The sequence below is a fragment of the Gymnoscopelus microlampas genome, assembly GCF_963454915.1.
Source record: "Gymnoscopelus microlampas genome assembly, chromosome: 5".
Lineage (NCBI taxonomy): Eukaryota > Metazoa > Chordata > Actinopteri > Myctophiformes > Myctophidae > Gymnoscopelus > Gymnoscopelus microlampas.
Window position 1 is genome coordinate 33,124,935 of NC_139942.1, and position 21,552 is coordinate 33,146,486.

General features: G+C 42.5%; 2 protein-coding genes across 4 annotated transcripts in view; both read left to right on the forward strand.

Annotated features, from left to right (window-relative positions):
* The window catches only part of LOC311045042 (desmoplakin-A-like), a gene marked incomplete at its 5' end in the record, with an annotated part of 32,161 nt that extends 20,680 nt beyond the window's left edge, over nucleotides 1-11,481 (forward strand). The window contains 5 exons of the mRNA XM_084056853.1: nucleotides 1,143-2,853; nucleotides 3,788-3,912; nucleotides 7,203-7,223; nucleotides 8,832-9,719; nucleotides 10,181-11,481. Coding sequence (XP_083912979.1) covers nucleotides 1,143-2,853; nucleotides 3,788-3,912; nucleotides 7,203-7,223; nucleotides 8,832-9,719; nucleotides 10,181-11,374 — 3,939 coding nt within the window. The 3' untranslated portion in view covers nucleotides 11,375-11,481. The remainder of the gene's footprint in view (nucleotides 1-1,142; nucleotides 2,854-3,787; nucleotides 3,913-7,202; nucleotides 7,224-8,831; nucleotides 9,720-10,180) is intronic.
* Nucleotides 11,482-15,493: 4,012 nt separating this feature from the next.
* Nucleotides 15,494-21,552, forward strand: part of tns3 (tensin 3) — a 47,015-nt gene continuing 40,956 nt past the window's right edge. For all 3 annotated transcript variants that reach the window (XM_084058702.1, XM_084058703.1, XM_084058704.1), the window contains exon 1: nucleotides 15,494-15,851. The gene's annotated coding sequence lies outside the window, so the exon portion shown is untranslated. The remainder of the gene's footprint in view (nucleotides 15,852-21,552) is intronic.

Genomic DNA, 21,552 nt, shown 5'->3' on the forward strand with positions numbered 1-21,552 from the left:
TACAGACTGTTATGAAGTTCAGCAGTTAAAATAATCATGTCAGTAGGTCAAATACATTTATATTAATTAACAATTCCCCCCACTTTAACCCTAGTATTCCAAATTTGAGCATGTCGTTATAGGCAAAAATAAAACAAAACAATCTAAAAAAGAAATTGCAAATGTTTTGAAAATATCACATCTACAAGTTGTGAACTTGTAGACTAGATTGGCTATTTTTAAGGTTAATGGTTAAAGACGGGGTGCCATGATTTTCAGTGATCCCCCCCCCCCCCCAAAACATAATCATCAGGTATTATATTATACTAGGAGGAAGATTTTTTTCAAAAAAGTGTACGGAAAGTGTTAAAATTATGTTTTTATGTGGACACGCCTCCAGTTCATTAACCTGGTTCTCACCTTAGCACCTCCTCCACCACCTTAGCAACACCCACCTGTCCTAGTCCCTCCTCCTCCTCATGCCCACACCTGCTGTGTTATGATAATGAGGGGGAGGGCATGTTTTTACTATGTCACTAAAGCGCTGTTTTTCTATTGGCACGTTTGACCCTCAAGGTTTCAGCCTCCAGGAAGAAACTCAAAGTAGTCAGAGAAGACATAAAACACCATAAAAACACCACACCACCAGGGGGCTTAATAAAGTTCTATCAACTTCATAGACACATGAAAAACAGAAAAAGTGCAAAACCATGGCACCACCTCTTTAATTGGTTAAGTGGCTCAGTGGTTAAGTCACTATCAAAGAATTATATAAAACTAGACCATACCCGGTCGACGCATCCGTGGGGGGATATGCGCACATGATCTGGCAACCCGGGAGGCAGTTCGTCCCATAGCTGGGCAGCCCCGTAACCATGGCGACAGTGTTTGACACAAAAACGCTAATAAGAAGCTGAGATTTGATGAAATTGAAAAACGGGCTTCACAGTTAAGTTCAGATGGTAATGGTCAATGGCTGTGTGCAAAATCAGAGCAATTGGTCCAGCCAGTGAGGAGAGCCGGGTAGCTTCACCTCCACTACAAACGCACAGAGGTTACTAGAATTATAGTAGGATACCTGAGAACCTTATTAAATAATATGTATGCTTTACTCAAATACCTGAGAACTGTATTAAATCTGTACATTGTATTGTTGTCCTCAGATGAGGAACACCAAAATTGAGCTCCTGGAGGATGAGCTGAGGCGCTTGAGGGAAGACCTCCAGGACCACGGCCAGAGGACCCAGTCTCTGGAAGACGCTCTGAGCCGCTGCAAGCTGGAGCTCTCTCAGCACAAAGACCAGGTCATCTCTCTGGAGGAAGTGAAGAGAACCACTGCCATCCAGCTGAGGGAGCTTAACGACACATTGATCCGCATCACGCTCCAACTGGATGAAGAGAAGAGGAACAGGAGGCTGGCAGAGGAGGCCAAGATGGACCTTGAGAAGTCGGTGAAGGACAAGGAACGCGAGCTGGAGAGGTTGAGGCGACTGCTGGAGGAGGAGGCCACGCGTCGGCGAGGGGCAGAGTCAGACGCGTCAAAGGTGAGAGCACAATGCAACCAGGAGGTTACTCAGCTTAAGCAGACGTACGAGACCGAGATCCACGTCATCAAGACGTCCGTGCTCAGCCGCACCCGAGAAATGCAAAGCACTCTGGATGACATGGAAGCCGAGCTGAGGAAGCAGAAGAGGGCCGCCCATGATGAGTTCACACACAGGAAGAGGGTGGAGTCCGAGCTGGAGAGCATGACCAAGACCTGCAGAGAGCACACTGTCACCATCAACACCCTGAAGACCCTTCAGGAGGAGGTGACCAGATCTGGCAGGAAACATGAGCAGGACCTGCGGGCCCTCCAGGAGGCCTTGGACAAGAGCAGTCGGGACCACAAGGTCACCGCAGAGCACCTGGCCCAGGCGACAGCGGAGTTAAAGACGCTGAAGCAGCAGCTCGTCCAGGAGCAGGCCCGTGTCCGCGAGGTCAACCTCCGTAATGAGACCCTGCGTAAGACCATCGAGGAGAAGAGCCGCGTGTTGAACGAAAACACCACGGAGATCGAGAAGCTGAAGACTCTGACACAGAGCCTCACCAAGGAGAGGCTGAGGCTAGAAGAAGCACTGAAGCAGGAGAGAGATGAGCTGGAGAAGCTCACGATGGAGCTGAGGAGTTTGGAGGAGAAGTATAAGAACAAGCTGCTGATCTCTGAGAAGGAGGTGTCTGAGCTGGTGCTGAAGAGAGATGCCCTGGAGAGGGAGATAACCAGGCTGCAACAGCTGCTCCTCCTCCCTGGCCCAGGAAAGGGACTCCGTGTCGAGGTTTCCATTAACGGCTCTGGCAGGAAACATGAGCAGGACCTGCGGGCCCTCCAGGAGGCCTTGGACAAGAGCCACACCAACGTCCGCAAGAGGCGGGCGGTGGTCGTGGACCCAGACACAGGCATGCAGATTTCGGTGAGAGAGGCCTACCACCGGAAGCTGATTGACCATGCCATCTTCCTGGAGCTGTCCGAGCTGCAGTGCGAGTGGGAGATCACAGTTAAGGGATCAGGCGGCTCTTCGAGCCTGGTAATCGTAGACCGGAAAACAGGAACTCAGTATAATATCCAGGACTCCCTGGACAAGGGCATCATCAACCAAAAAACTGTGGATGAGTACTGCAGCGGAGCACTGACCCTGACCCGGTTGGTCGACTTAATTAAACAGTCCAGCATCACCGACATGACCCTCACTGCCAGCAATGTCGATAACTATGTCACCTACAGCAGCCCCACGCTGTCTGCCCCGTCCTCCCCTACCGTGCGCAGAAGTTCCAACAGCATTTCCATCACCCTCTCTCCACCTGACACTGCACCTGTCACCAGAACAGTGTTGGGAAGTAACTAAAGTAATATGTAACTTAAAGTAATATTATTACCTTTTCCCAGTAACTAGTAACGTAACTAATTACTTTCACGTTTTGAGTAATAATATTACCTTTACTTTTTTTCAAAAAGTAACTTATTACTTTTTTTCACGAGCCTCGGTGGTACTCTGGGTTTGAGTGTGTTTATTTGATCCTGTGTTGTTTTTGGTCCATTGATATAATGATAGACTGGTTGGGATCGAGTTGCTATGCAGGCTGCTTGCTGATCCGGTCTAGAGCGGATACGGAAACGTTGCGCACTTGTCTGTGTGAATTATTATCAGCTGCGGAAGGGCGGGCCGCCCCTTAAACCGGAACAAACAGTGTTGCCATGTCTGCTTATTATAAGCGACTTGTTAACCGATGAAGATGCGCCGTAAGCTTGTAGGTCGGCTATTTTCAATATATATATATACTAGGTCACTGACTGTTTGACGTCTGTTTTCTGTCTGACGCAGATTGTGTCTCATGATGAGTCATTATCTGTTTGAGCCCAGGTGTTTGAATTTGAATATTTTATTAGGCAAAAAATACATTAAATACATTTAAAATACTTGTTTCCATTGAGGTCCTTAGTATTCAATTCATAGTCGTCAAATGGTTTTCATTTAGTCTGTAAGTTATGAATTCATACACTGTAAAAGTCTTAGCGTTAATATAATTCAAATGAGTGTACAATGAGGATTTTACAATGTAGGCTGCAGAAAAGAGAAAAAAAACAACTGCTAATGTTGAAAATGCAAAGTCAGACTTTTGGGGAGAAAGGATGCAAATTACTGGGGGCGAGAAAAAAAAGTAACTAAAGTAATAAGTAACTAGGTACTTTTGGCAGGGAGTAATAAGTAAAGTAACTACATTACTTTTTAAACAAGTAATATGTAATAAGTAACATATTACTATGTTTTAGTAACTATCCCAACACTGCACCAGAAGAACCTGACCTGTCCCAAAACCAAGCTGAAGATCTCATACAAGGAGGCCATTACTCTTCTTCTTACACCTACACCTTCTCTTCCAACACTAAAACCTTTAGTGAGGGCTCCCTTTCATAATATAACACACAGACAGAAATGAAAATAGTTTGTGTTTGTTGCCAGTGGTTATTATGTGATTAATATACTTTTTTTTAAATATATGTGCTTAGGCCTTAGCAATAAAGCTTGGATGAAGTTAGCAGTACTTACTTTAGATTTGTCTTAAATTCTATTTACTGTTTTGATTGATTTAAAATGTGGGGGGTTTGGGTGTCTCAATATTCAACTTTTTAGATTCAGGCTGACACTTTATATAATTGTTTTCTTAGATAAAATCTTTAAGAATGTACATTTTAATATCTGACCTTGTCTTTAGTGTACCATCAATATCTCTATAATATTGTAATAGTATAATAATAAATCCATCAGTTTCAGTTTGGCTGATACCATGCTGAAATTCTTTGAAAGAGAACATTTTTGTTACTGGGAAATGCTGAAGTTCCACTATGCAAATGCTTGTTGACATGTAGTAAAATGCTTTTCTTATAACATGTAATGAAAAATAAAGTTTCATTGATTAGAATATATGTTTCATTTTCTTGATCTATAACAGAAGGCAACAGTGTAAAATTAACCATCCCATGGTTCAAGGAATCCAGAAACAATAAGCAGTATGTAGGCTATCTACCAATCATATAGCCTGGTAAACCTTCCCTCCGGAAATCTCATTTCCATTTGATTTCAGGAGAAATCAAATGGAAATGAGATTTCCGGAGGGAGGGTTTACCAGGCTACCAATCATAGACTGATGTTCAGCATGTTACAGCAGCCATATGATGTGGATCATATAGTGTACAGTGAACTAGATCCAAAATTGTGCTTTTTGTTTTGCCAAGTGTTTTATATTGAGTTCCTAATATGACTCCCATGTCTGAAGATAATTATAAGGTGGTTAGGCCCGTCACAATTATTACATAATCGACTGATTACAATTGTTTGAGATTATTGCAATTATTTTTGCATAATCGCCAGAATCGTTTCCATGTTGAAAAATCTCCATACATTTTCAAACATTTTCAAAAATAGCTGAAATATCACCTAAGCCTAAAAGCCAAACAGAAATGTATTTTTTTTTAGCATGTTCCAATGTTCAATGCCCAAAACACAATTCAAATGCAAGTATTTATCATGATCGTGAGAGCCAATCATGTAGTGTTTATGCTAGTCACAACTAAGGTTATAGATGAGATATGATATTTGGTCTGTCCTGTTGTGTAGCATTTGTTTGTTAGTTCAGATAGTGGCTAGGGTAAGAATTAAGAAGAGTAACTGTAACTTTAGGGGTACGTAGAACTTTCTGATTTGAAAGCCTACATGATAATTGACAATAGTTTATGAAGAGAGAAGACATCTGTTTTAGTTGCCAATATAATGGGAATTGGGAACACTTTCAGTGTCGCACAAGAACCTGCAATACGCCCTTATTTGTTTAATTATTATATTACAGTTGTAATCTTCTGGCCGTAATAATGGAAAATGTAAAAAATGGTGCATATAGCTGGCCAGTGGTCCCAAAACGATGAATTTGTTTTATGAACCAACACCCACTTATACCTCTAGATGGCGCTAATTGACATGGTTTCAGGATCATTCGAGTGGCCCACCTGGAGTGAGGTAAGGTTTGGAGAAAGGTATGGAACCCCTTAAGTAAAAAAACGTTAGTACCACGTTAGTTTCCACCACTGTGTATAGGGCTTTCACTGCTGTGGACAGCTAACAAAGATTTATTCTCGGGTATAGGCCTATACATATCTGCTAACGACGGTCTGAGTATTTACTTATTCTTAAGTAAAAATTTGAGGTATTTTTTACTTTAGTGGAGTACTTCCAATTTTCAATACATTTACTTCTACTCCGCTACATCTCAGAGGTAAATATTGAATTGCACTTTTTACTCTACAATTACTTGAAAACTAAAGTTTTCAATTAATTGTAGAGGAGTAAAAAGTGCAATATTTGCTTGTAGTGGAGTAGAAGTACATTTTGTACTTAAGTATAGTACTTGACTTGAGTAAATATACTTAGTTACTTTCCACCACTGTTAACACAGTACAGTATTTAATGACCTTAGCAGATATGTATATAGGCCTACCCGAGACTAAATCTTCGTTTGCTGTCCACAGCAGTGAAAGGCCTATGCAGTGGTAGAAACACTCTGTTACAAGTAAAAGTCTGGAAAAATGTACTTGAGTAAAAGTACAAAAGTATTGGTATCAAAATGTACTCATTCAGTGCCAATGACGTCGCCGACGTCATGAAAAAAAATGTTCAGAACCCAAGATATCATGATTTGAAGATTTGCTGCTCCATTCACTTCTTGTTTAACATCTTACTGAAAAAGGCTGTATCTCGCTTCCTAAGCACTTTTTTTTTTACAATGCATTTTTGGCCTTGGCACAGGGATGATAAAGCCAGAAATAAGTTTGGCACTGAATGAGTTAAAGTAGAAAGTACTCATAACGAAAAATGTCCCATTTTTGTCTAGATGGAAAGTGGGGTCCACGTACATAGGGTGGATTTTGTTCCGCCACTTGGTTTTTATTCATCCTTGAAGTGTGTATTTTAAGATTCTACCAGGTAACAGGCTGAAATAATGTCCCATGGGGTTCATTTTTAACACTTTATTACACATATCCTGAACCCAAACCTGAAAATGGAAGAAATAGAAAAGACCACAAGTGTCCTTCAAGACCTTTTGAAGGACAACCAGGGACAACAAAAATCCCATACAATTTGGACCCAAGGAATTAATTAAAGTGGTTATTATTAAGATTCAAGCACATCTTGACTCTATTAGGCTACAGGACAAAGACAGCACAGAAAAAAACAGAGGAGGTAAAATCTCAATATTATATTGATGAATGTCACATCATGAGGATACAGATAGAAATGAAGAAAGATAGAAAGTGTGCTGCTCAGAGACACAACACAGTGATAAATACATGACAACAAAATGTCAGGTATGCACACTTTGAGGTAGACCAGTTTCTCAAGCTACACTTTTTGAGGCAGACCAGTTTGTCACAATTATGTTTGGAGTGACACGCCCAACAGTGGCAAATAGTTAGAAGTGACAGCAACTTGCTCCACTTACATGTGTCTGTATTGTAGCTTGATTGTTGTGCATTTCTTAAGCTAAAGAAGATGTACCTGTTGAGATGCTGTGTTACCGTGGTTCTTGGTTTAATGTGGTATTTCAAAGACTGTGCACCAACAACAGTGACCCAATGCTTGTGGGTCACTGGGGTGTGCATTTTGTGTTACATGTCAACTCCACTGTTATTCCAGAACATCAGCCGGGAAAGTAAGGTAAGGAAAATACACAATATATTTGCATTCAGTATCAGTAGGCTACTAATAGAATACAGCTCAAAGTACTTTGCAATATTGAGATATAGATTGGCCATATGCTGTAGATGTAGACAAAAATAAGTTTGATTGGTTGAATATTTTATTAGACAGAAATGTAAAAACAGAGTACAGTCAAACACTTTGTCTAAAAGGATAGAACCAAAAAAGTCCTTGCGGTCCTGTTTCCATTGGGGTCCTTGGTATTCAATTCATAAACATATAAAATAGCACCAAACAATTCAATGTCATCACAATATAAAATAAAATACTATGTGCTCTATTTTGGGCCAAACTGGCTATTTCCACTAATTTGGGATTACCATTTTATATGAAATAAAGCACTTGACCATCATCAATGAACGTGTTTTCCTTTTTTAGCAGCAACAGGTTTTTAACTCAATACAATGAAATGAACCTTTTTAAGTGTAAATATAATGACGTGGAATAATGTCATTTTTAACCAAAGTGCATGAAATAGTGTAACATCAAATACCTTCCTTTGCAATGTACAATTCAAACCTTTCATTTTCAACACACTTTACATTTGATTGATTGATTGAATACTTTATTTAGAAGTTTTCAGAAAATATCCCATCCCATGGCTTGTTTCTATAGGGAGGTTTCCTGTTAGTAAACATGAGAGGAATATGACCGCGCAGCTGCGGGGGGAAGCCTATGGGTGCGTTTGGAAATTACGCACCGGAGCACACTCGCCTATTAGTTTGTATTGGCCAGTGCGCTCACTGCCGCTCAGGGCTGTATTTTCGAACGCGCCTTTCCCCCACTGACCCCCAGGCATGCGCAGATTGCGCATTCTGCTCTGTGATGACGTCGCGCGGAAATCCGTCTATAGACCATATTCACACGGCGGCCATGTTTCTATGAAGTCATTGAAAGTAGCCACCCCGGGTGGCGGCACTTTCAATGTTAAATTCCAATATGGCCGCCGTGTGAATATGGTCTATTGGGGTCCTTTGTACTCAATTCATAGTGTCATTAAATGACAGACAGATATACACTACTATGCAGAAAGAGTAGCAAACCAAACTCTGGTTTAGTTAGTTCTCATTATCCTTGATGCCTTTGTTGCAGCAACACATTTCTTTCATTTTACGTCCTTCAATATACCATTATGCTGAACAGGATGTAAACATATCAAGCAATGCATTTTTAGCAATAGTCCTCTGTCCTTTATAACCAAAAACCCTGTATTGTATGCAGCAAGCACAGTCCATGGCTACTAACCTTATGCCTCTTCGGGGGGTGCTAAAACTGTAATTGATCATCTCAAAAGACTAACAATAAAATGTACTCTTTTGCAGCATGGAACAAACAAGCGCCTTTCTCTGTTATTGTGCAATACTGCCTCTCTAGGTGGCTATTTTTTAAATAATTTAGAAATGGTGGTTAATGGTTAACCAATGGTTCATTGGTTAAGTGGCTCAGTGGTTATATCATTATTAAAGAATGATATGAAATACCTGAGAACCTTATTACATAATATGTATGCTTTACTCAAATACCTGAGAACAGTATTATATCTGTACGTTTTATTGTTGTCCTCAGATGAGGAACACCAAAATTGAGCTCCTGGAGGATGAGCTGAGGCGCTTGAGGGAAGACCTCCAGGACCACGGCCAGAGGAACCAGTCTCTGGAAGACGCTCTGAGCCGTTACAAGCTGGAGCTCTCTCAGCACAACGACCAGGTCATCTCTCTGGAGGAAGTGAAGAGAACCACTGCCATGCAGGTTAACTCCACCAAGGAGTCTCTGGACAGCTCTCTGGATGCCATGGAAGCCGAGCTGGGGAAGCAGAAGAGGGCCGCCCAGGATGAGCTCACACGCAGGAAGAGGGTGGAGTCCGAGCTGGAGAGCATGACCCAGACCTGCAGAGAGCACACTGTCACCATCAACACCCTGAAGACCCTTCAGGAGGAGGTGACCGGCTCTAGCAGGAAACATGAGCAGGACCTGCGGGCCCTCCAGGAGGCCTTGGACAAGAGCCGTCGGGACCACAAGGTCACCGCAGAGCACCTGACCCAGGCGACAGTGGAGTTGAAGACGCTGAAGCAGCAGCTCGTCCAGGAGCAGGCCCGTGTCCGCGAGGTCAACCTCCGTAATGAGACCCTGTATAAGACCATCGAGGAGAAGAGCCGCGTGTTGAACGAAAACACCACGGAGATCGAGAAGCTGAAGACTCTGACACAGAGCCTCACCAAGGAGAGGCTGAGGCTAGAAGAAGAGTTGAGAGCACTGAAGCAGGAGAGAGATGAGCTGAAGTTGGGCAAGGACAGCGTGGACGGGGAGAGCTCGGCTCAGATCGCCTCCTTGTACGTCCAGCTCCAGAGCAGCAGCAGGACAACTCTGGATCTCCAGTCTCTCATCAATGATCTGACAAAGGAGAGGGAAAAGCTTAAGTTGGAAATACAGAACACTCAAAAGCAATCCATTGAGGTATTTTTTATTGCTTTAACCGGATTAGCTCCGAATAATCCAATGTTTTTGGCGCTTTTGCATGAATGGCTAATATACTTAAGGGAAGTTGTTTTTGAAAATGTGATATTTTCATGATCATGTTCACAAAATGAATTCGATTTTTAGGCTTTGCACTGCTATTTGCATGCTCTCTTTTGCTAATACTGCATGCATTAATTTATTATACCACTTCACTACAGTAAATGTAGCTGTTCATAATAAGCATGCATAGTTACATTTTTGTGTGACATTGTAGTATGATGAAGTAGGGCATTCATTTACAAGTATACAACAAAACATAAAAAGTGTAAATATGGAGATACAAGGTTCCTGCCTGACAGCAATGATATACTACCTAGCGAAGATATATCTGCAATCAACCCAATGTGACATGTGTCCATTTCTCAGCTGTAACTGTGTGTTTCCCCATGTGTCCCCAGACATCCATGATGGTTCAAGAGTCCCAGAGTGATCTGAGGTCAAAATGTAGAATGGAGCCCGTATCTGGCCTGCTCCTTCTCCCCGGCCCAGAAAAGCCCATGACGGTAAAGGGACTCCGTGGCGAGGTTTCCATTACAGAGCTGGTCAACTCCAAGCTGTTGAATGAGAATGATTTGCAACAGGTCCAGCAGGGCAAGCTCAGTGGCAAAGACATCGAGGACAGACTCAAATCCTACCTCTATGGCTCTACCTGTATTGCAGGCATCTATGATGAGGCCAATGACCGAACCATGCCCTTCTACCAAGCCATGAAGGAAGGCCTGCTCATGAGAGGGACCACGCTGGAGCTCCTGGAGGCCCAGGCTGCATCTGGTTTCATAATTGACCCAGTCAACAACCTCTTTCTGACTGTAGAGGAGGCTGCAAAGAGAGGTCTGGTGGGCAAAGAGTTTAAGAACAAACTGGCGTCTGCGGAGAAGGCTGTCACTGGATACAAAGACCCAGCCACCGGAAAGACCATCTCCCTTTTCCAGGCCATTGAAAAAGATCTAATTGAGAAGGGTCATGGCATCCGTCTGCTGGAAGCCCAAATAGCCAGTGGCGGAATAATTGACCCCAAACACAGCCACCGTATTGATGTGGAAGTGGCTTACAGCAGAGGTTATTTTGACGAGGAGATGAATGGGATCCTAACCTACGAAGGGGATGACACTAAAGGCTTCTTTGACCCCAACACCAAGGAGAACCTGACATATCTTCAGCTGAAGGACAGGTGCATTAAAGACCCCCGAACAGGCCTGGTGCTGCTCCCGCTGACAGACAAGAAGCCAAAACAAATTGAGGGGAGCAAAACCAACATCGTCCGCAAGAGGCGGGTGTTGATCGTGGACCCAAACACAGGCTTGGAGATGTCGGTGAGAGAGGCCTACCACCGGGAGCTGATCGACTATGACACCTTCCTGGAGCTGTCCGAGCAGGAGTGCGAGTGGGAGGAGATCACAGTTACGGGATCAGACGGCTCTTCTCGAATGGTAATCATAGACCGGAAAACTGGAACTCAGTATGATATCCAGGACTCCCTGGACAAGGGCATCATCGACCAAAAAACTGTGGATGAGTACCGCAGCGGAACACTGACCCTGACCCAGTTGGCCGACTTCATTTCTAAACAGTCCAGCACCAGTCTAGTCTAATCTGGCTCTAAGGCCAGTTCCAGGAGTGGCTCTCATAGAGGCAGTGTTGATTACTTCTTACACCTACACATTCTCTTCCAACAGTAAAACCTTTAGCGAGGGCTCCCTTTCATAATATAACACATAGAGAAACATTGTAATAGTTTGTAGTTTTGTTTGTTGCCAGTGGTTACTATATGTGATTAATATATTTTTTCTAAATATATATCTTAGGCTTTAGCAATAATGCTTGGATGAAGCTAGCAGTGCCTACTTTAGATTTGTCTTAAATTATATTTAAACTGGGGGGGGGTTTGGGTGTCTGAGTTAGACTTAGATTAATATCTCTATAATATTGTAATAGTATAATAATAAATCCACCAGTTTCAGGAAATGCTGAAGTTCCACTATGCAAATGCTTGTTGACATGTAGTAAAATGCTTTTCTTATAACATGTAATGAAAAATAAAGTTTAATTGATTAGAATATGTCTCATTTTCTTGATCTATAACATAGGGCAACAGTGTAAGATGAACCACCCCATGGTTCAAGGAATCCAGAAACAATAAGCAGTATGTAGGCTATCTACCAATCATAGATTGATGTTCAGCATGTTACAGCAGCCATATGGACATGGTGTGGATCATATAGTGTACAGTGAATGAACTAGAGCCAAAATTGTGCTTTTTGTTTCGCCAAGTGTTTTATATTGAGTTCCTAATATGATTCCCATGTCTGAAGATAATTATAAGGTGGTTAGGCCCGTCACAAGTATTACACAATCGACTGATTGATTGCAATTATTTTTGCATAATCGCCAGAATCGTTTCCAAAAAATAGCTTAAATATCACCTAAGCCTAAAAGCCAAACAGAATTTTTTTTTTTTAGCATATGTTCCAATGTTCAATGCCCAAAACACAATTAAATTGCAATTATTTATCATGATCGTGACAGCCAATCATGTAGTGTTTATGCTAGTCACAAGGTTATAGAATAGATCAGATATTTGGTCTGTCCAGCTGTGTATCTGATACAACTATCTGAACAAACACATGCATGTGTTTGTTCAGATAGTGGCTAGCCTACTATAGGGTAAGAATTAAGAAGAGTAACTGTGTTTTAGGGGTATGTAGAACTTTCTGATTTGAAAGCCTACATGATAATTGACAATAGTTTATGAAGAGAGAAGACATCTGTTTTAGTTGCCAATAGAATGAGAATTGAGAACACTTTCAGTGGTGCACAAAAACCTGCAGTACGCTTTTATATTTGTTTATTTATTATATTACAGTTGTATTGTTCTGGCCGTAGTAATGCAAAATGTAAAAAATGGCGCATATAGCTGACCAGTGGTCCCAAAACGTTGACTTTGTTTTATGACGCAACACCCACTTATACCTCTAGATGGCGCTAATTGACATGGTTTTAGGATCATTCAAGCGGCCCACATGGAGTGAGGTAAGGTTTGGAGAAAGGCCGCACAGTGAACAGTACGTTAGCATGGAGGACAAGAACCCGCTTTAATGATGTTTGTTGTGACACATATTCATATAATGAAGCAAAAAAGGTAAAATATATAAGATATTTTAGTCTTAAACACAGTTAAACAACGTAACTGGCATATTCGCCTTTGTGTTGTGAAGATTGCTGTATGACATGGAATAGTTCAGGGAGTGTTGGAATGTTTGGGCCGTAAATAATTAAACACGTCTTGTTCTTTCAGACAAATGACACGTTATGCAATCCAACTTCAACACTGTCAAACAAACAAGCCGATATACAGAATGCCAGAGGTCATTGGTCATCATCATCATACACAATGAAGGTAGGTAGGCTACAGTACATTTACAGTGATTCTCAACCTGTGGGTCGGGAGGGGCCAGGGAGTTCCCCACATGATTTAAAAAAAATGACTTTTAAGACCTTTTTAATACCTAGAAAAAAATCAAGTAATCAGCAAACTATATTATACTATAATAGCTGATCTTGGCCAAATGGTCAAATAATATAAGAAAGAGGCAACAGTTTTTGGGCGGTGCAACCGCCCCTATATGTGAGGTTTGGACATCGACCCAATTGCACCCCCCCAACCCTGCGCTGTGATTGGCCACCATTGTACCCCCCTAACCCTGCACCGTGATTGGCCACCATGACTCTATTCAGGACTGTGATTGGCTAGAAACACATGACACATGTGCATAGCCCTATAAATAGGACTATGCACTTAAAAAAAACACATTTATGTTTTTTTTTTAAGTGAATCACTTCCATCACTGTGATGACCACTGTGACCACACCGCCCACTTCACACTGGGTGTGATTTTTTAAAAGTAGCTGAGCTTGTAGATCGGCTATTTGGGTGGGGGGTCCCCAGTTCAAATATGATTATTTTGGGGGGTCGCGGCCTGAAAAGGTTGAGAACCACGTAGTAAAATGTAACGCAATGGCACTGAAAAGATAATCGGAAGAGTGGGCAGTGGGCACCTGAGAAGTCTGGGCATCATAGCCTTGGATCGAGACTATCATATACATTTGCATATCTAGATTTTCTTTCAAAAGGTATGGAAATGGCCCGGACTGCTGGCGTTGCGGTCCGGGCACCTAGGCTCCAATGTAGCCTGACAGCGCATCGCGGGTTGGAGTCCCGTTCCCGACGATCTTTGCTGCATGTCTCTCCCCATCTCTCCCTGTTTCCTGTCTGTCTCTACTGTAATCTAGACAAAAATAAAAGCCAAAAAGCCCCCCCCCCCCCCCAAAAAAAAGAAATAAATAATAATGTATGCTTTAGAAAATGATCTGAAATAAGGTCAAGTATAGCCTACATGATTTGAACATTTGACATTTAAGAGTCTAAGACCTAATATTTGAGCTAAGACCTAAGAATTGTTACAAATTGCTACAAAACCTGTGGATAGCCTTATGGCAACAATACGTTGAAGGGTAAACTTTCAGGTCTAATAGATATAGATAATGATGTGCATGTTCAAATCATGCATAAGCTATTACTTTACATTTTTTCAGACCATTTTACTAAGCATTATACATTTGGAAAATTAGCCATTTTCACATTTCTAGTGCCCACTCTTGTCTAGCTGTGTCCATAAGGAGAAGAATGGTGCATTTTCAGTGCATGTTTATTTTAATGATCAATCAATCTGTCATCAATCATTCTTCATCGGTATAACAATGAAAACTCATCTTTCAAGATTTGAAAGAAAAAATACTGTGACTTTTTTTTTACCATTTAAAAAAAAATGTTAATGTCATATTATCATTCATATCTTACTGTTTTGCCAATTATTTGGGGACCCATTTGCAATACACCCGGGGGCCACCAGTGGGCCCCGGCACACAGGTTGAGAACCACTGGCCTACAAGACACTGACAAATGACTAGAGATCTTACAATGTGTTTTAGGTTGTGTTTGTACTTCTATAAAATGACCATTAGACTAGGCAGTAAGCACAGAACTGCGTGAAGAGCTGTGACTTCTAATTTGCACTGTAAAAATGTAGACTGCTGATGGATCCTGTGATTAGCCTAGAGCTCATGAACTGAAAACAAAAAAACAAAGAGCTCATTCTGGTGTGTGTGTGTGTGTGTGTGTGTGTGTGTGTGTGTGTGTGTGTGTGTGTGTGTGTGTGTGTGTGTGTGTGTGTGTGTGTGTGTGTGTGTGTGTCTGTGTGTCCGTAATTGTTCTTAACAAGTAGCCTATTCATGCAGTGATGTGCACTAAGCAAGTTTACAGAATCAAAATCACACAGGTTGATTCTCAAAAGTTTGCCTCTTTCCTTTCACCTTTTTGGCCTTCTTTGAAATGTGACTGAAATGTTCAAGATACTGTAAAAACAAAATAACATTAATGTGTGTGTGTGTGTGTGTGTGTGTGTGTGTGTGTGTGTGTGTGTGTGTGTGTGTGTGTGTGTGTGTGTGTGTGTGTGTGTGTGTGTGTGTGTGTGTGTGTGTGTGTGTGTGTGTGTGTGTGTGTGTGTTAAAGAGAGAGGAAGAAGGAGAGGGGTAGAGAGACTGAGGGAAGGTAGTGAGAAGGGGAGGGATCAAGGGGAGGTTCTCAGTGGGAGGACTGTCCCATGCCAGGACTTGTGGCGGCTCTAGCGGCTAGGCAGCAAGCAGCCAGCAGCAGCCAGCCTCGACTGGAGGAAGTTTGTTGGGGGGGTTGAGCAGCAGCAACAGCAGTTCAGGAACAGAGAGAGTTAGGGCTTCCATTTTAGCAGCAGCAGCCACAGCAGCAGCCTGGGAGAACAGTCTGGGGCAGCTGGGACAAAAGTGAGCTCGCCAGAAGTGCCTCTGATCAGCCTGCAAGCACATTCCAGCAGAGGAAAGAATGAGGCTCTCAGCCCCCACTAAGCCTGTGTGACGGGCCCACGGATCTTTGACTAAGGACTTTATACCTCCCTCTCTCTCTTTCAGCACTGATTGACAAAGGAAATCAGGGGGGACAAGGGGAAGAATCAAAGTCCTGGGCTTTCAGTTTGAAAGGTAAGGCATGGTGTTTGCAGCTAATACTGTATATCATTCACTTGCAGGGAAGGTTTCAGAGTGGCGCTGGTCAGCACTTCAAAGCAGGATTAGGACTTTGCACAGTCTGGAAAAGTTCTCTTAAGTTGTTTTGCCTCTTTATAGCCTTTTGCTCACTCAGTTCCATGATTTATTCAAACTGCAAAAGGGGCATTGCCCTCTGTATTTACCTTGGCTCTGAGTCCTACTAAAGCCAGGCGTCTGTGTGTGTGTGTGTGTGTGTGTGTGTGTGTGTGTGTGTGTGTGTGTGTGTGTGTGTGTGTGTGTGTGTGTGTGTGTGTGTGTGTGTGTGTGTGTGTGTGTGTGTGTGTGTGTGTGTGTGTGTGTGTGTGTGTGTGTGCGTGCGCGATAGCACACAAGACCTAGTGTGATTCTGGAGACAGAGATGGGAGTCATTCACAGTGACGAGGTTGTGTGTTGTGCTGTTTTTGGTTTGTTTATTTAGTTATAATAAGACAGCGTTGTTCATGACGAATCATTATACCATTATCACAGAGGAATACTCTTTTAGTATAATTGCCTCCGTTTTTCTGCCATGATGTGGGGGGCTCCTTGCTGCTTTGGACTTGGAGACCCTTATAATGTGAAACATATGGCGTCGTTCTTGTGCCTCAGCCTATCGCTCCATAAAACAACTTCATAGAACTCCAATAGAAACAGAAGCCCTCTTTTCTCTCGTGTTGACTGTGTGAGCAGCTTTGTTGTTGGGGAGAAAACGATGGAAAAAGATTAAGAACAAGTCTCTGTGTTTCTTGAGCTACAGCTGCTGCGCGGTATTCGGGGCCTCTGGGCTCTCAGGCAGCCATTGTTGATGACATGTATGAGCGTCCCGTGACATCACAGCAGCTACAGCCTTTCCTTACCTGAGCCTTGCCCCCCCACCCCCCCTTCCCCCCCCCCCCCCCTTCCAGTCTGGAATCGGACGCACACCTGCATTTATGCCCTCCTCCCGCACACCTTTTCTTTCAAACAACATAAACCATGTGGGTTGTTATGAGCGTTTCGCCTGCTAAAATCTTTTAAGATTAGCTTTAATTACAGACCTAACTGAGATAGGAGAGAGAAAAAAACAAAAACTTTGAAGTAGCAATTATAGCTTTTTCTCGCTTGTTCTATTTTAAGGTCACGGTTGATCTTGAGCACGGACGATATCTGCCTCTGGAGGAGGGTAAACAAATGTGTGTCTAACAGTTCTCAAAGAAACTTCGGGGAACCTGAAGGGTCAATTGTTCCCTTTCTATACCTCTATCTCTCCTTTGATAATAGGCGGCAGAGCGACAGATGAATGGGGGACCCTGATACTGCGGTCTGGACAGGTGGGTTGTGGCAGAGGGCTGGGGTTGTGTACTGTAAGCAGAACACTCTGATCTAGCCCTCAGGAACAGCATGGGGACGGAACACTGGGCCATTTCACTTTGTCACTGCAATGCCTTGCAGCCACTCAGCCAACATGTGTAAGCCATTAAATGGGGTGAAGGAGACCAGGAGAGGGAGGGAGAATGAGAGAAGGAGAGAGAGAAAGAGAGAGAGAGAGAGAAAGTGGGCATGAAATGCAGAGGGAAAGAAAGGGAAACAAGTAAAGAAAGAGAGAGAAAGACGCTATGAAGCGAGGGAGAGACAAAAAGAGGGATAGAGAGAATGAGCAAAAGAGAGAGAGTGGGAGCATAATCCATTTTGGAACGCATTCCTCTATGACCTTGGGATCGAAAGCGGTAATTAGGGAGGTCCTTTAGGAGCCTAGTGGGTGTGCAGATTGACTCCAAGCCAGGGCTCTCTCTCTCGTTTTTATTCCCTTCAAAATATGTCATGAAAACGAATGGGACAAATATACGTTTGAGTTCCAGGATTACTAAATAAACGTAGCTAAAAATACCCTGCCCCCCACCACCACCCCCTGTCCCGTGGCTTTTTTTCCCTTCTCAATAGATTCCACGGTTTTGTTTATTTCGGTCCCCTGGTGTTGAATGGGCGTCAAAACCACAGCGTAAACGCACAGAGAGCCCCTGACAGGAAACAGACAGAACAAACTGTGGCCTCGTCGTCTCCCTGCTGCCCTTGAGCCAGCCTGTTATGTCACTGTGTAGAGATGTTATCCCAGAGACAGCACACAGGGAACTGTTTTAAATCCATGCCAAGTGCGAGGGCACACAACAGTTGTTTGTCTTTTTGACCATGAGATTGATGGAATTAAAGTTATTACATGGCAATCAGATCTGAATGCTACATGCAGACTGGAGCCTTTACAGTCAAATCCAGACTCCTAACTCTGAAATTGTAAAGATGGAGCCAGAAGGTTACAGTTTACATATGATAGGAAGGGCTTCAATCTATTTGAAAGAGAAAAAAAGGGCCCTTGTTATGTTTATTTCATCTACTGGATGTGTGAACATCTGAATGAATGATTATGACATTTCATGTGCTGTGCAGAAGAAACAAAATCCTAAAATGCATGGGGTTTTCTTCAACAAAACATTCCATCCCACCAGTCTTCCCAAAGGCAGCCAGACTTCCTGAAGCATTTATGGCAGTTTAGGTGTTACTCAAGGTTGAAGACAAACAGCTTAGGAGATCATTAATCTCTCCCTGTGGCTGCACCGAGCACAGTGACTCCCAGGGAGACGGTGGACTACGAATGGCTGCTTCTTGACTCGCTTCAGAGCAGAGCCAACTCTCTCATGCTGGGCTGGAGTCAGTGGTGTAAAGTAACTAAGTACATGTACTCAAGTACTGTACTTAAGTGGCAATTTTGAGGTACTTTGACTTTACTGGAGTATTTCCAGTTTTCAGTACTTTTACTTCTACTCCACTACATCTCAGAGGCAAATATTGTACTTTTACTCCACTACAATTATTTGAAAACTTTAGTTACTAGTTACTTTGCAGATATAAATTATTACATTATAAAACATACATTAACCACTTTAGCCCTATTTTAAACCTAGGCTATTTGAAAATAGTCGATCTACAAGCTCACAACGCGTCGCGATGCAACGCTTTGTGAGCTTGTAGATCTTCAAACATTTTAGTACTTTTACTTTTGGTACTTTAAGTACATTTTGATACCAATAGTTTTGTACTTTTACTCAAGTAAGTTTTGAATTCCGGACTTTGACTTGTAACAGAGTACTTCTACATTGCAGTATTGATGCTTTTACTTAAGTAAAACATTTGAGTACTTTTCCACCACTGGGCTGGAGCAGTCATATCAACCCCCTGGCAGTAAGTCAATTATTGCTTTCTAGAAATACAGATTTGGTACGTTCAATTACAGAACATATGCAGTTTGTGTTTTAGTTGTGACAAGGGTTTTGGCAGCATTTGCTGGGGTGCGGGTACTTACTCTACTTCTTTCGGTGTGCTCTCTTTTTCACCACAGACACATCATTTTGGTTTTAATGAAACCATGAAAAATATCCAACTAGCCCTGAAATGGTTGCGTCTGCCATAGGCTGTCAATCATGAATGTGAAAGAGCCGAGAGGAGCAATTCAGTTTGTTTTTTGAGTCCGGGGATAGGGCAAAGGAATCGTTGATTGCTTTCATATGTGCACCCTTATAGTGGATATGCTCTAGTTTCTCTGGATATGCTCTAGTTTCTCTATGTCAAGTTTTGAAAACTTTCACTTAGACACATTGTGACATAAACTAACTTCTAGTCACACTGCATTGATGTAAAGGAAGTCTACACTTTGATTTCGTTGATCAAAATCTACTGAACATGTTTTCTCATTATTGGAACTGTTCCTATTTTGTACAATATTCCAATTTTGGAATTGGGCTCTTGTGCAGCGCGTGATGGCAGGTATTGATTCAGAGATATAGGGGATCCCTTCTGAATACATACCAGTACAGTACATTATTAATATACACGGGCTGTACTGTCGTGAACACTGCAGCATATAGAATTGTATCCGCGCCTCATGGTTTTAAACACTGTCTTTAAAAGATTAAGTGCTTCCCTCACCCTAAGCTTTTTCATTGCCTTTTTCTTTTTTTCTTTTCCTCACATGACTAAAGCCCTCTCCCTTTCCCAACCCAATACTGTGTTTTCTCTCATGTACCGTCTTTGAAAAAAAAAGAGTACACATACACAAAAACAGTCTGCATGATTATAACCACACCGTACTGTGTAATGGAAAATGTAGCCAGTCAACCAGAAGACATGTAGCAACCGGTCTAATGACACACAAACAAACTTTTACGTAAACGGATTCGGTTGCTGGGGCTCGACCATCGGTTCAGATGACTTTTATTATTTGTGAAGGGCAAGTATGCATGGTTTTTGCCAACTGTTGTCACCACAGCTCCAGAATGAAAACAACCAAATGAAGTCATCCCCATGGTCACATGATTGAGCCGTCGTCAGTTCTTGGAGGCGTACTAACAGCAGTGTTGATTTTGACAGCACATTTTGATTCAGTTTTAGTCATAGTCTTTTGAATCAAATTCCATTTAGCTTTAGTCATATTTTAGTCATCTGAAATGCTTTACTGTTAGTCTAGTTTTAGTCGGCTAAATATCATAAGATTATAGTCGACTAAAATGTATTTTGGCGGTGCCTTGATGGCGTCTGTAATGGCTGATTTTACAATTGGTTGCATGCTGAAAATAGCAGATCTACAAGCTCACAACGCGTCGCACTGCGACGCGTTGTGAGCTTGTAGATCTGCTATTTTCAGAGCGCAACACCCGAGCACAACCAAACATAAAATGACTTATCTTTTAGTTCTACTGGATCTCTTCTCCACAAGTCCCTCCCTAACATTTTACTCTAGTTTTTATTTGTTGACGAAATTGTCAATATATTTAGTCTTAGTTTTAGTCATCACTTTTTATTTCGTTTTCGTCAGTGAAAAAAGGTAGTTGACGAACATTTTTCATTATAGTTTTAGTCGACGAATTCAACACTGACTAACAGTGTTTCAGTGTCTTGTCGTTGCTTCTCGTTGCTACAGAATGTAATGTTTTCCTAATATCATTCTCTTTTCTTTCATCTTGTGGACCATGCTGTAAACATGGCATTCTATCCTTGCTGTCACGCGAAGGAAATGTACTTGAAGTTGGATTTATTATCAGTGCTGTGGACTGAAAGCCGTGCTGGGAAGCATCCCGAATCCGTGACTTACTGATGGTCATGCATGTTTACCTGGCTAATGCCTGATTTATACCTGTTTGCACGCTGTGTCACGCAACGAAAACATAGCCCCGATCTACAAGCGCTACACTGGCGCGCACAACAAAGTGTAAATCACCCTTAACGGCACCCACGCAGCCTAGCCGAGCTCTTCTTACCTGCAGGGTACGTGTCTGAGATGGGGGGAGCCAGACACACCCTAATCCCCCAGCATCCTGACCCAGTAAACCTGTCGCAGCTTGTTCGCAGTAGATCTGGCAACCCACTTTCTGGAATCTCGCTGCCTACCCTCTCTCCCTCTGCCAGCCATGCTCTCTCTCTCACAGTGCCATGGGTGGGCTTTTGCTTTGAGATCCTTGGCACTGCCTTGCGTTGCGGTCTTTGTGGACTAACGCCGTGCCTCGAACCAGGAACAAAAGCACTCAGCGCAAATTAAACACCAATTATCTGCAGTGCAAGCTGGGGCAAGTCGTCCTTGTTTGCTTGAGTGATGAGACACAGAAAGAAGAGGTCTCGCTGGGAAAGGATA